Source organism: Anabas testudineus, chromosome 4 (assembly GCF_900324465.2).
Source record: "Anabas testudineus chromosome 4, fAnaTes1.2, whole genome shotgun sequence".
NCBI classification, from domain to species: Eukaryota; Metazoa; Chordata; class Actinopteri; order Anabantiformes; family Anabantidae; genus Anabas; species Anabas testudineus.
In genome coordinates, this window is record NC_046613.1 from 4,810,279 (window position 1) to 4,824,545 (window position 14,267).

At 40.4% G+C, this 14,267-nt stretch overlaps 1 protein-coding gene across 2 annotated transcripts; it reads right to left on the reverse strand.

Annotated features, from left to right (window-relative positions):
• Window positions 1-969: 969 nt before the first annotated feature.
• Window positions 970-13,293, reverse strand: hdlbpa (high density lipoprotein binding protein a). Of its 2 annotated transcripts, none has more exons than XM_026345417.1 (28): window positions 13,161-13,293; window positions 11,119-11,190; window positions 8,901-9,015; window positions 8,624-8,790; window positions 7,915-8,130; window positions 7,625-7,831; window positions 7,316-7,531; window positions 6,966-7,172; window positions 6,771-6,878; window positions 6,582-6,686; window positions 6,394-6,472; window positions 6,147-6,286; window positions 5,957-6,061; window positions 5,750-5,863; window positions 5,561-5,647; window positions 5,326-5,457; window positions 5,016-5,234; window positions 4,555-4,776; window positions 4,222-4,440; window positions 3,951-4,089; window positions 3,715-3,863; window positions 3,534-3,638; window positions 3,312-3,446; window positions 2,927-3,070; window positions 2,488-2,667; window positions 1,928-2,044; window positions 1,671-1,811; window positions 970-1,590 (listed from the first exon to the last, which is right to left on the reverse strand). In XM_026345417.1, the coding sequence occupies exons 3-28, from the start codon at window positions 8,974-8,976 to the stop codon at window positions 1,501-1,503; spliced, it is 3,819 nt and encodes a 1,272-aa protein (XP_026201202.1). In that variant the 5' UTR covers window positions 8,977-9,015; window positions 11,119-11,190; window positions 13,161-13,293; the 3' UTR covers window positions 970-1,500. The 2 variants fall into 2 exon arrangements, with proteins under 2 accessions (XP_026201202.1, XP_026201201.1); XM_026345416.1 differs by having other exon boundaries at window positions 3,715-3,866.
• Window positions 13,294-14,267: the final 974 nt, after the last annotated feature.

Here is a 14,267-nt window from a genome sequence, read left to right on the forward strand (position 1 = left end):
AAAATTATTGTGTCCATATGTACAAGAACTTCCTTTAGTGTATGTACCCCAGCTACCCTCTTTATTGGCTCTTGACTGCAGAGCTATATTATGAGACCCTGTTTTGGCAAAATATCACTGTGCTCACAAAAAAAAAAAAAAAAAAAAAAAAAAAACTATTGGATGCACAACAAAGATTTTCAATTTTTATTGAGTTTTTGGACAATTTCTTTTCCAGTGTCATCCATAACCGTTCACTTCAATGGCATTTGCATAATCTTTCATTCAATGCTAGGAGGATATAAACCCAGGTAGGTTGATGCTAGATGTTGAATTAGCAGCTAGTAAGCTAAATCTGCACTCCTCAAGCCAGATTAAACTAATTACAATAACTGGGGAGCGGGGGGGTGTTCCTGAAGCTTTCAAAGAAACAATAGCATACCGTCCAGTTGTCCATTAAAAACACACCATGACATCATTTCTACCTGGTTTGTATCTTTCTAGTTGTAAGGCTGATAAAAAGGGCCATTGCTATTTAACAGAACAAGCTGCATAGCAACTGGAAGACAAAGGGACTGGACACTGACCCAATACAGAGGATGAATAACACAGGACACCACTAGACAGATTGTTGGCACGAGATGGTCTCCTGTTTTGCTCACAAACACATTTTCATTGTTTTGAATGTCATAAAAAGTTCATAGTTGTCACAATTGGTGTGACATTTGATACATTGGAGCTCTAAGCCTAGTGTTGTAAGAAGTTTAGTTCTGGCGTGATCTCCAAGCATCTGGCAGTTTGAGTAGGTGCCATTCTGCAGTGGCTGAAGCCACCTCTCCCCCCGTAGTAAAAGTTTACCAATTCATAAGGCTATAAAGGTACGTGCCACTACTTGACCATATTCACAGAAGCACAGTTACATGTAAATGGAAAGTTGTGACAGGACAACCACTACATTGTGCTTGAGGGCTAACAACTGACAAGTTTCACTCAGCTACATGATTAAAGCAGGAGGGGGGTGGGGTACTGAAACAGCTGGCCTATTGGTCAGGCGTCGTGTCTTAACATGTCACCAGCAGTTTTTCAATACCGTTATCCCACTCTGCAAAGGCAACTAAGATAAGGGCAGCTCAAAAAACAGATGTCTGGCCACCATTGAATTTGGTGTAACAGATCAAACCACAATGAAATGTCAGGTCTAATCAACATTTAAAGGTCAGTCTCTTACAGACTGGAGACCTAACTGCAACATCCGTCACTTTTTTTTTTTTTTCTTCCTCTTTTTTTTTTTTTTTAAAGCGCAAGACAGTATTATTTAATGCAGATAGCTCACAAGTCAATTACGGTATCTGAAAGCACTTTTAGACTGATGAATCTGCAAGAGCAGACCAGGATAAGTAGACAAGAGAAGGATGACACTCTCAAAACTGAAGACTTTTAGGGTCAGCGGTCAGTCCAGGTCAAGAGGGGATAATGATGGGGGAAGATTGGGAAGTTTGGGCCCATCTGTAGCAGCACATCTTAGAAGCGCTTGGGGCCCCAGGGAGAGGTCTTAGTTGCTACTGGGGTTCCAAAGATGGGAAAATCTTCAGAGCTGGTCATATCAGGGGGCTAACAGCAGAAAAGAACAGATTAGGACAGGAAAGTATGAACAACTAGATGCAAACTGAGACATTTGGAAAAACATTTACCTTCTCACTGCTAGTGGTCCAGGGAGCCTCCCTTACCACAAAACCTTTGGATGGTCCACGGTGTTCATCCATGGCAGCAGCACTACCACTAGGAGGCCTCATGTAAGCCATCTTTGCCTCATTCTCTACGACATCTGCCATCTGAAACAGGAGCAGTAAAAGACAAAGTATATCAGTATCACAAGCATAACATACATTTACGAGGGTTAAAAAAAAATTAAATAAACAATCCTGTGGACATGCACGGGACAGCTTACATATTCCTCTTCCAGGTTAAGAAGGTGGTCGATGGCTTCATCCACAAGGTCAGGGCGACCTATGACTGTCACGTGGTTTGGGTCTGCAGCTCCACTCTGGGGAAACCTGAGATCAACCTAAATAAAGATGCAGAAAGAAATCACATTGAATTGTGTTCAGCTTGTATATAGCTGCATAGATTCTTCTCCCCCCCTTGGGTAATTGCTCCAACCAATTTGGCTGGATTTTTATGTTAACCTTCCATTCCAATAGCTACAAAACAGCCCGTTTTAGCCCCATACTGCAATGGCCACATATTAATGATTGCTTGGAGTGGGTCTATGTCCATAGAACACAGTATAGTTTCTTGCAAGTCTAGTTCTAGCTTTTAGTAGCTGGCATTTGGTGAAAAGAAAAGAAAAAAAAGCATGTAGCTATTGCTACATACATGTTACTTAATAAAGGTCAATTTATATTGCCAAATAGAAATGTGATGCACCAGATAATGTGCTTACAAGCTGGTTTCTTGGAAAGTACTTCAAGATCACCACCCACTTTTCATTTGTTGTTTTAGTCGTACCTTAAACTCATCCATGATCTTCCGGATGCCCTTGCCACGGGCGCCAATAATGCGGGCATGGACCCTGCTGTCCAGAGGGACATTCTCAGAGATCATCTCTTCCAGTTCGTCCACGATAGCCTGAATGGAATCTCTTGCAGCTATGGCTTTGTGCTCATACCCTGTAATAGTAATCTGATCCTGTAAAGAAAAAGTAGTATGTGTAACATCACCATCAATCCTGTGCCAAATACATACAATTTTTTTTTTTTTTTTTTTTTTCTTTAACATTCTAAGATGCAGTGAGCTCATGAGCAACAGTAGCACTTAAAATGTCCATTACTGTAACGGCATTCCCATGCATGGCACATAGGAACTGGTAATTTAGCACCACCTGCTGTATCACTTCTGATTTAGAATTAAAAATAAAATGTCTGAGAAAACAGGAGAAATGCTCTACCTGGTTTTCATCATTCTTCTCTGGGAACTGGATGTTAACATCATGCTCAGTGCGGATGTTTGTAATAATGGCTCCCTTGCGGCCGATGATTTTAGGGTGATACTTGGGGTCCACAGTGATGGTCAGCTTGAAGCTCCTGAGTGCCTGTAGATGGGTTCATGGAAATAACAGTCTAGGTTAGAAGTCCAAGTTTGAGACCCGACTCTTCTATTTCTTCAGCAAGTTTTTTTGTTTGTTTTTGTTTTTTCCCAGAAAAAAAAAAAAATTATTGAACCTTTTCCTTCCCCTTGTAAGGATGCCCATGTGAATAATCCATACCTCACATTTTAAAGTACCACATAACCAGACAATATGGATGCATGTTTGTACTTTACACAGTACTAACCCGATCCTCCTGCTCGGCCTGCAGCTCTTTGACGCGCTCCAAGAGGCCCTCTTTGGCGCGCTCAAGGTGGCTGGACAAGCCCGTGATGGAGATTTTATCAGATTGCTGCTCAGGAGCAGGCACTTGAATATTAACCTGTAGGCAGAAGGTGAAGTAAGTCAGAACTAAAAGCAAAATTTAAATATTGTGCACACCTGTAATACCACACCAGTTTACACACACCTCAAATTCATCCATCATCTTGCGAATTCCACTTCCTTTCTGTCCGATGATGTATCGATGAAGCTCAAAAGGCACTTCCACCTCAATAGTGACAGGAACCAACGCCTAAGGAAAGAAGACTGTTTAGTAAACATAGTTACAGTTATAAGATCAAATACAATTTTGTTATTAAAATACTAACCTTCAGTGCTTCAACAGCAGCCTCGCAGCGCTCTTTCCTTCCAGAAATCAAGATGACGTCACACTTTTTGGGTGCATTTGGATCAACAGGCTCCTTCACTTCTCCATTAGCCTCTCCATTCTCCTGAATAGGAGCCTCTGAAGGAGGTGCTGCTAAAAGGACAGAGACACAGCGTTAGAAGGGGAAAAAAATTAATACATTTAAGGATCAATCTTTAGTTTTTACAGTGGTTTTACCTTGTTGATCCTCACGTTCTGGAAACTTGATCTGCACATTGTGATCCCTGGTGATCTGCTGGATCCGTGAGCCTTTAGGACCCATGATAGAACGATGGAACTTTTGAGGAATCACACACTCAATGGTCACTTGTGCATCCTGGAAGACAACATGTTCAAATGGAAAAAAGAATGAATATTGGTTACATTAATTTCCAAAAGACGGGGGGGGAAAAAAAAAAAAAAAAAAAAAAAAAAAGGAGTTTATCAAGATAAATATGCATCCACTAACCAAGTCTTCAACCATCTCCTGCATGCGCTTTTTGGCTGCCTCTACACATTCTTTGGCTCCTTTGAGGGTGACCTTGTCACTTTGAGAACCCGTGCGTGGGAAGCTCACCATTACACCACCGTACTCGTCAGCCAGGTCTCGAAGTACTTGGCCACGACGAGCCACAAAGTAGCGGTGGTGCTTGGGATCAACATTCATAGTATCCTCAACAACATTGTCCTGCAACCACAAATAAATATTCAAAAATGAGGCTTTAAAATAAATAAATAAATAAATAAATAAAATAGACCATGCTTTAGTTTACCTAGTCATACAATTTTTTTAGATCCTTACCAAACTCCTGATGAGTTCCTCCAGCTCCTTCTGGGCTTCCCGCACTGCTTCTTCAGTTCCAACCACAGTGATAAGCTCCTGGTCTTTATCCTCTGCTGCAGGAAAGATGATCCTGGCCCCAGTGCTGTCGCGAACCTTACGAATGTTTCCACCACCTTTCCCAATGAGGAACTTGTGGTATTCAGGCTTGGCACGCAGCTCAGCAGTGTGACTCTTTGTTTGCTGGTTTGAAAAAAAAAAAAAAAAGTAATTTTGAATTATCACAGAATAAATTAAATGCAACATATTAGCCACATTGAAAAATCTATTCCATCTCAAATCCAAACCCTCCAATTCCAAGTTTAATGAGTAATGTACAACCAGAAAAAGCTCTCACCACCTCCCTCTTTGCCCTTTTCTAATGGCTGCCAGTTTAGCAAGATCAACACACATTCAACTTTATTAGAGGCAATCATACAAACCTTCTCCTCTGCCAAGCCAAGCAGTTGCTGCTTGGCTTTTGCCACCTCCTCTACAGGGCCTCGGATGGTGACCTTATCAATCCCTGAGCCCTCAGTGGGGAAGTGGATGTGCACACCACCACACTCCTCCATGATCGAGCGCACCAAACGACCCTTTGACCCAATCAAGGAGTTGTGCAACTTGGAGGGAATAGATACCTCTGCCTCTGTGATGTTTGCCTGAACATAATGAGATATTAGTAATATACTAGATTAGCAAGTGCCGTGACAAAGCATTGGAGAGACTAAGCTCTGTGTGTGTTCTGTTTACCAGCTCCTTCTGAATAGCCAAGATGCGATTCCGTGCAGCCTCACAGTTTGCCTTCTTTCCGGTGATGACAATCATCTCAGAGTTGTTAGTCTCAGCAGGCAGGTCAATTTTTGTGTTCGTTTCCTCCCGAATCTTAAAAAAACAAATAAAAACATAAGGAATTTAATGTAAAATAAACCTCTGCCAGATTGGCAGTTGTATTTAAGTGTACACATACACACTAAATATACAGTACCTTCTTGATGTTTGACCCTCCTTTTCCAATTATGTTTCTGTGGAATTGCTTGAAGATGGGGACTGAGACAGAATAGCTGTTCTCCACCTGAAGAACAACAGAGTTAACACTCAGCTACACTTTAGTTTGGCATCCAGAAAAGTGATTAAAAATATTTTAACGAAAGTATAGGGAAAAACTCAAAATTACCATTTCAGCCACTATCTTCTGCATGAACCTTGAGCATTTCTCCACTTCAGTTCTTGGGCCCCTAAGTTGAACGATGTCACTTTTTTGTGCTGGGTCGGGGAAATTTATGATGACCTAGATCATAATGTTCAGATGATTCAGTACAGAAGAGATATCATGTGTTCTCAACAAGCATATACCAACCAAAATGGACATTTTCTGTCTCACCTCTGGGAATTTGTCCCGCACTTCTTTTATCTTCTCCCCTTTTTGGCCAATGATGGCTCTGTGAAAACGCTGTTCAATGATCAGGTCCTTTGTACGCTCGTTCTCCTGTAATTGACAGTGCAGTTAGTAGTGGCACACCAGGATTCAGTTTGTAGTATCTTATTGGCTGTGAATTGAAGTTTGTACCAACCATGCGTGACGCAAGCTCAAGCAGCTCCTTTTTGGCTTCTTGTACACCCTGAGGATCCCCCTCAATACGAATCAGGTTGCTTTTCTCATTATCAGGGGGGATGCGGACAGTCACCTTGTGCAGTTCTTTGATGCGGTTGACTATTTGGTTGGGGGGTGGAGGGCACAAAATCAATACATTTAAAAAGAAAAGAAAAAAAAAAAAAAAGAAAGAAAAAACAGCCAATTAACAGTAACACTATACTCACTGTTAACACCTCCTTTCCCAATCAGGTGTCGGTGGAATTTGGGATCCACAGTGATTTCAGCATAATCCATACGGCTTACCTGATAGTAGAAAGCATCAAAAATATCACACTTTATTCCTCCTTTTAAAGCAATCTTTGGGTCTAAGACATGAAGGGTAACTCATACCCTCATGTAACTTGGTACTCACCAAATCCGTAACAATTGCTTCAATCTGGCTCTGCACCATCTGCACATCTTTGGTGGGACCCTCCAAGGTGATCTTATCTTCTCCCTCAGTGAACTCAATGTGCACCTGTATGCAAAATACATGAATATAAATGACAATACAAACTAAAAAGGGGTATTTTAAGTACTATAGTGCATCATTTAGTTAGACCTTGGGCATTTGTTGAGTAATCTTGGCCAAGTTCTGCCCCTTCTTGCCAATAATGAAACGATGAAGCCAAGAAGGAGCTGAGACAGAGGAAACTGTGTAGCTGTTTGCCTGAGAAAGGAAACATGTTTTTGATTACTCTGATTACTTTGATTATAGACCATTATCAGTGCCAGTAATCAAAAGCAGATCATTTACCTTGGCATAAACTTCAGTGAGGGCCTGACCCAGGCGGTCCGGCTCCCCACGAAGGATGACAGTTTCTGAGCTGCTGTCAGAAGGTGGGATTTCAACTGAGACACCAGTTTTATCCAAGATCTCCTGCAGGGTGTTTCCCTTTGGGCCGATCACATACTTGTGCTGAGACTTTTTCACCTCCACTGCAATAGTGGTGGCATTCTTCTTCTGCAATACATAGAATAGTATCGCAGAGTGGTCAAGAAATTAGCTCTAACAATTACCCTTAGAAAAGTAGTTAAATGTTTCTCAAAACAGTGTAACCGCTATCATCCAACAAAAAATCTTGATAATATTGATTTTTAGCATACCTTGTCTTCATAAATCTTCTTGATCATAGCCACAGCAAGAGCAACCTGTTCCTTTTCCCCAGTGATGACAATCTCTGTCTTGTTCACACTTGGAGGGGGGACATTGATGCGGGCACCGGTCTCCTGCATGATCTCTCCTACCAGTTTATTGTAGGCACCAGTGATGAATGGGTGGTACACCTTGTCAATGTTCACCCTCTCCACAGCACGCTTGTCCTAAAGCATAAGAGCAGGAGGAAGATTTGATTACAGACTAAACATATGGAGAGCAAAGACAGTCTGGATACTATGTTTAAGGAGCCATGTTACCTGCTCAGCAGAGATCAGCAGGATCTCGTGCTTTGCTTTCTCCAGGCCTTCTTTGGTACCAGAGATTTTGATCTGGTTGCTGGGGTCGTCAGGTCGTGGGATCTGGATTTTGGTGGCAGTCTTGAGTTCTAGCTCCTGAAGCTTCTCCCCATTTTTTCCGATGACAAAACGATGGTGCTCCTTAGGGATGGCGACAGTAGCTGAGGCCTGGTAAAGAGATATAATGTAGAATTTATAGTGTTGCCTTCAACTAAATACTTATCTTTATTAACCAAGAAGGGATTCTCAACCTGAGTCTGCAGTCGGGACACTATCTCCTTACGGGCCTTCATCACAGCATCCAGCTTTCCAGAAACCATGATGGACAGACCTTGATCTTTTGCCAAAGAGAGTTCCAGATGGGCTCCGGTCTTATGCATGATGTCCACACAGACCTTTGCTTGATCTCCTTCCCCAAACTGGTTGATGTCCTTGTACTTGCGCTCCTCTAGCGGCACATGGAAAACCTAGTTTTTCCAAATATAATAAAACATTTTAGTGAAATATTTCAACAAAAATAAATAAATTTAAGATACAAATTAAAAATAATTTGTTTGTGTTGTGAAAGGGCAACTGTACTAATTTTCAATATGCCTCTATGGCTCTAGTTTGAAGAGTACCTGTATATGAATAGTGTTAACACATCTCTTTGCTTTTAGCTAAAAAAAACCTTGAATCATATTGTCTGGAGGAGTATTTCAGGTCAGATAAAGTAATCTGGTTCCTCCCAATATTAAAGTTGCAGTTAAACTGCAGGTTTAATCTAGGAAACTAAAGTTAATATCATCAAAATAGAACCAGCGGAAGAAAGTTGAGAGTTGGTGAAATCATTCTTCAAGCATGTAAAGATTAGTTAGTTAGGGAAGCTGCTTTTTTGTCTTCTCTTCTTATTATAACCTTCTCCACCTACCTACAGGTTACTTCTTTTTTGATATAATTGGAACTTTTAAAAAGTTGTACCTGGGTGATAATAGAGGACTTGAGAGGACGGATCTTGTTGGTCCATGCGTTGGCCGTTTCTTGAGTCCCCTCAGGTGATGCCGCCTTCTCGGGCAGAGGTGGGAAGGCTTCCTTATAGGTAGGAAGTGCATCCTCATCCTCTCCAGCACTGGGTCCTGCCACAGCAGCTGATCATAGCCAAAAAAACAAAAACAAAAACAAAACAAAAAAAAAAAGTGAGGCTGATGGTTCTATTTTATAAACCAAGAGATGCCTTTTAAAAAGTGCAAATACTCACCTCCACTCTGCTCTGGCATGAGCCCACTGCGGTGCTCATTGAAGCTTTCCTGCGTAAGTACAGCAACTGAGCTCATGGTCAAAATCCCACGTTAACACAGAGTCCGAGCGTGTCACTGAAAGCAAAAATTTACACATTTTTAGCAACAACTACACATCTGAAAAACCTATTTTCTTAGTAACATTTTCATATGAAGGACTGTCCCGAGTACACAATTTGCTAACCAACCTAAAGGCTATTTCAGACTATTTTGCGATAAAGTCTGATTGTTGGTTATTTTGTGGTAAATATGATGTGTAATGTAAATTTCACAACCATGCTTTCAGAAGCTTTGCATTTGATTATTGCCAAACCACAGTGAGCTGGTTTAGTGCCTAATCAATGCCACATCTTTACATATGATAATTGGTAAGCAGTTCATCACTGAAATTTGTTCTGTATCTGCAAATCTGAGCAACATCAACACGTTGTGATTGGCTTTCTGATTTAACCAGCTGTTGCTTGACCTGTGTACATGTACTCCAGCAGTAGAACAGAAACGGCACAGGCTCCTTATTTAACTAAGAAATTGAGTTTTGCATATGTGCATTTGTCATGACAGCTTAAAATTCTGTAGATAAAAAAGATCCTGTGACCAAAAAATAAAATCCTCTAAAAAGGTTTAGCATGACATACAAGATTATCATAGGTGGACTTTAGGATTTTCATTATTTAATCTCCTTTTATCAAAATAAATAATAGCACTGTGTTAATGTAAAGTGAGAGTTTGAGTGATAGTTGAAGCAAAAAAAATAAATAAAAAATAAAAAAAAGGACACTGGGCAGGACTGCACCTACAGTACATTTTGTCCCTCTAGAAGAAACTAGTTTGTCTTCTGTTGGCCCATCTTTGTCCAGTGCTATTCTCAGAATTGTAACCAGCTGAGTAGGTTCCAAGGTTAACAGGGTTTTACCTCACTGACCCCTCTGTATGTTCGCATCACATATGATTAAAGCAACCCCCCACCACCACCACCACTAACAGAAATGAAAGTACCATTAACATTTCTTTTGCTCTGTAAACTGCTGCAATGAAAAGTGAATTCCACTTCACTATCAGTGATGAAACATGATATTTTCATTGGGAGGCACTCTGCTTTTTTCTGGTTGGCAAAGAAACCTAAAATTCTGGCCAACACGAGAAGAGGAATCACATGTTTTAGGTAGATTTTGCCCCGAGCATGTCGAAAAGCCATCTAAAGGAATGAAGAGACAACTCCCAGATGTCAAAGAACTAGTTGATATGGTTTTTCCATACAACAGGCCACTGAAGGGAATTTACTTAAATCCTCAACATGGTGGGAGTTAGTTTAGCAGGCAGTTTCCCCTACACATTTCAGAACACCCCTTCTGTGGCCTCTTCCTTGTCAGCCTTCATAAACTTAAGGCAACTCTGCCCAGTCCTCATTACAGTTTGCAGGCTCAGTTTCCAATTTAAGTCTGCAAATATCCTTCCTTTAAACAAACACTGGTGTGAAAAAGCAAAGAAGAAATGATCAGTTATCCATTATTCGTATGGATTACATTGTGACAACGTAAACTTTGTCAAAGCGGTACTTGAATTTTGAAAGCAGGCACAGCACATTTGTGTTGCAAGAGAAGATGATCATGTCAAAGTCATCCATACGGGGGGAGAAAACATAACCACACCTGGGCTAAACAGACTAGCTTAAATGTTTCTTATTTTATGCTCTCGACTTAACAGTTTACATTCAATGGACGGCTTGTATTGAGACACTGAATAACAAGGCTTAAAACAATGTTTAATCATCTACTTTTGCCTGGATAAATATCCTTACAAAATTCTATGACAAGGTTTCCAGGACACATAGCTTACTTTTAGGGAATACTTCATTTAGAGAAACAGTCTAAATTATACTTGTGATGTTTATTTAAATAAATTATATTTCACAGAAATAAACATTCAGAGACAGAGGTTTGTTCACATCATGTTACTTCTGTTGGCCAAAATTCTATTACTAAAAGGGTAAAGTACACAATAAGACAGACTACTCTGCATATACATAAATACAGGAGTGACTGCTGCTGAAAACTGGTGAGAAAACCTTTTTAGAAACGTGGTATGGTTGGGATGCATACGGTCACATTTCTGCTAAATACTAAACATTTAATTAGTGTCAGTGGTTACAACAATATTATGGCATGGGTAAAAACTTACCAGCTAAATGGTCAGTTACCAGATAATCCGTCCTGTAAAGATGCAAGTTCCCGTCAGCCTGCCAGCTTTTGCCTGAATTCCACAAAGAAAAAGGATCGTTTGTAAAAGACAAACAGTGCCATGCCTTACTTCTAAAGAAACAAAACAATTTTTCAGGGTCTTCACTGCACAAACCTTACACTGTGGGCCTATCTCTGTAACATCCAAAGAAAACTATTCATAAAAATCTCCTGTTTTTTATGCATATTCACATTCAAGCAATTTGGCAATATGGCAACTGTATAGTGCCTGATTAACAAAGAGTACATGGCATTCCTTTAGAGGATAGTGCCAATTGCCATTTAATGTAGATGGAGAAAGCAGGTCTGTAAATACAAAATCTAATTTCTGTGAATCTGAATATTAACGTAAGCAGCCAGTGGCAAGGACTAACTAGTATTTGTGTTTTGATAGTCATTGCCCAAGTGGGATTACAAGGAATATAACAGTAATAGTATAAACATTGCCACCTTAGACAAAACCTATCCAGAAATTAAGGAGAGATAAAGCTGGTGCCAGGAAACATTACTGAAGTTCAATAGTATAGTCCCACAGGAGCTTTTTTTCCTGACAAGCTTCTGGTTTCTATAATTGGACACAGCATTGTCAAAGTGGACAAACCTGGCAATTAATAAAGCATCTTTGGGCGGAGCAGCTATAATAGGATGTTGTGCTCTTAAACAATACAGTGTCACCTATTAAAAAAAAAGGTGTGACTTTTAAACACTGTGTACCTTGACATTCAGTCACTAAAATATTTGGATTGACCTCACTACTTTGTCACTAGCATCACCCATTCGCCCTCACTCCAGAGAGTTCATATTAAGGTTTGCACACTCTTCAATCAAGCTTTTATAAATCCCAACATATTTGGTATGGGATATACCGTTAGACACTCATAACCCTCTGTTTATTTTCAGCATTTACTAGCTAACTGGACACCAAATAAGATACAACTTGCTAGCTCCCACTTGTATTTGCTAAAGCACAGACGACAACATGTGGCCCTGTATCTTTATGTCCCAATGTTATCGTCATACTGATCTAGTTAACGTAGCCTCAGAGATCATCCATGTTAATGAGCTGTTCCTACAACTTAAGGTTGACCGGCTCGTTTAGCTAGTTAAACGTGGTTTAAATTGGCTGCAGAATGGCAGCCTTTGAGCCAAACAATATAATATGACAGCCAAATCCCAGATTAAGGATTTAACGTTAGATAAGTAGCTGGTTAGTGAGAGAGCTAGCTAACAGTATGTCAAGTTAACTGGCCGGGAGTCGCCAACGACACAGTACAGTTCATGCTAGCTGCCGTCATGTTGGCTAACGCTGACCAACCATAAAAATGTACCGACATCGAAACTAACTCTATTTTTACCGGTCTGCGACGCTGCAGACAACAACTAGTGTTTATCATATGCGTGCTTGTTAACAGGCGTGGGTTCCTGAGTACCAAATTCACCGTAGTGTGGATTACTAGCCCCAAAACCGTGGCTAGTTAGCCAACTTGCTAAAAACTTTGACTGTAGTGTGTGCGACTGTGACACGTAGCTCGTCAGCTAATAGGTAGCTTGGCTCAGTCAAACCGACCTACACAGAACTTCAAGCTGATTCTTAGCTAGCTCATGTCGTGAAGCTAACAGTGTCCTGAAAACTAAAACACTGAAATTATTCTACTGTAGCGACAGACTGCGGTCGTGTCGTTTACTCCACGACACTATTATTCTGGTTACAAAAAAAAAAAAAAGTACAAACTGAACTGTACTCGCAACTAGCTAGCGAGCTAATGTTAGCATCACAGTTTCTATTAGCTCGCTAAGTCCACGTAGGCATACAGCTGAGCAGGGGAGAAATGACACGGAGTCAGGCCAGAACATACTGTAACAATAAAGGTTTACCGACAAGCTGCCTTCTCAACAAGTATCACACTGTCCTCTTTACGAAAGGTAGAAACCACATGTTAGACAAATACAGCAATGTGGGGTAGGAAACTCTGAGGTACTTACTTATTTTACGTTCTCGTCTGCCCTGAAGGTGCAGAAGCTGAGATGAAATTCCACTGGCGAGAAGGTGGGATTGAAGCCTGACGGATATATAGTAGTGCCGCCCACCAATCACATCCTCCAACGTCAGAGAGAGTCCGATTACAAATAACTTATTTTCAATCGCAAGTGTGTCACACTCTTGTGTAACTTGTGAACTAAATAAATAACATATAATATGGTCAGTTCTATGTTTCATACACTAGGAGCCACGTGTTAAAACCACATCAGAGCAGAGTTCTCATAGCAGAAAGGAAGAGTCGAGGTGGCAGAGGTTCGTTTTAATCCATGATCAACTGCAACTTTCAGTATGAGATCAGTAAAGGATGAACCATTCAGACACTCATTCATGTGCCATGAAAGCTGTGAACACTAGGTACACAGTGTGGTTGTTGGGAATCGGAGAGAGCAAATTACAAACACTTAACGATCCTGCAGTTTTCTTCAAGAACACCATATGTGTAAAAATACTTTCCCTCAAACCACATCACAAATGCTGCACTCTCTGTTGCTAGTCCCCAGCTAGCAGTGTTCACAGGTTACTGTGCAGAGTACATGTAGTCTAAACACGTTTGCCTGTGAATTTATGACTCGGAGGTTCAGCTGCTGAATAGGATAAATCAATGATTAAAGTGATGACAGTACACTTCACTTACAGTGATGATCACAGGACTTGGAGAACAGATAATGATAGTAGCAGCAAGGCTACTGCTGAGTGGTTTGTGACGTGTGTAAATAACAGACACTGCATCAAAAAGCTTTATTTTAGTGTTTGTTTGTTTATTTCAAATGCACACACTCATGAATGCACTAGATTTAACCAAAGATTCAATTTATTGTCCTTGTAAGTTGTAAAATTAGAAATCCATTGATGATCAGGATCAGGACTCAGCTACATCTAAAAACACTAAGATCCCACTTCTCTCTCTTATATTGATTCTGATATCAGATTTTTGGTCCACATTAAGTATACTATATACTATAATAGTATACTTAATTCTCAAATGTACTACAGCTAATAATAAAGTTCAGTATCTATCCCAGTGCATTGAATCACTGCAGCATTCATAT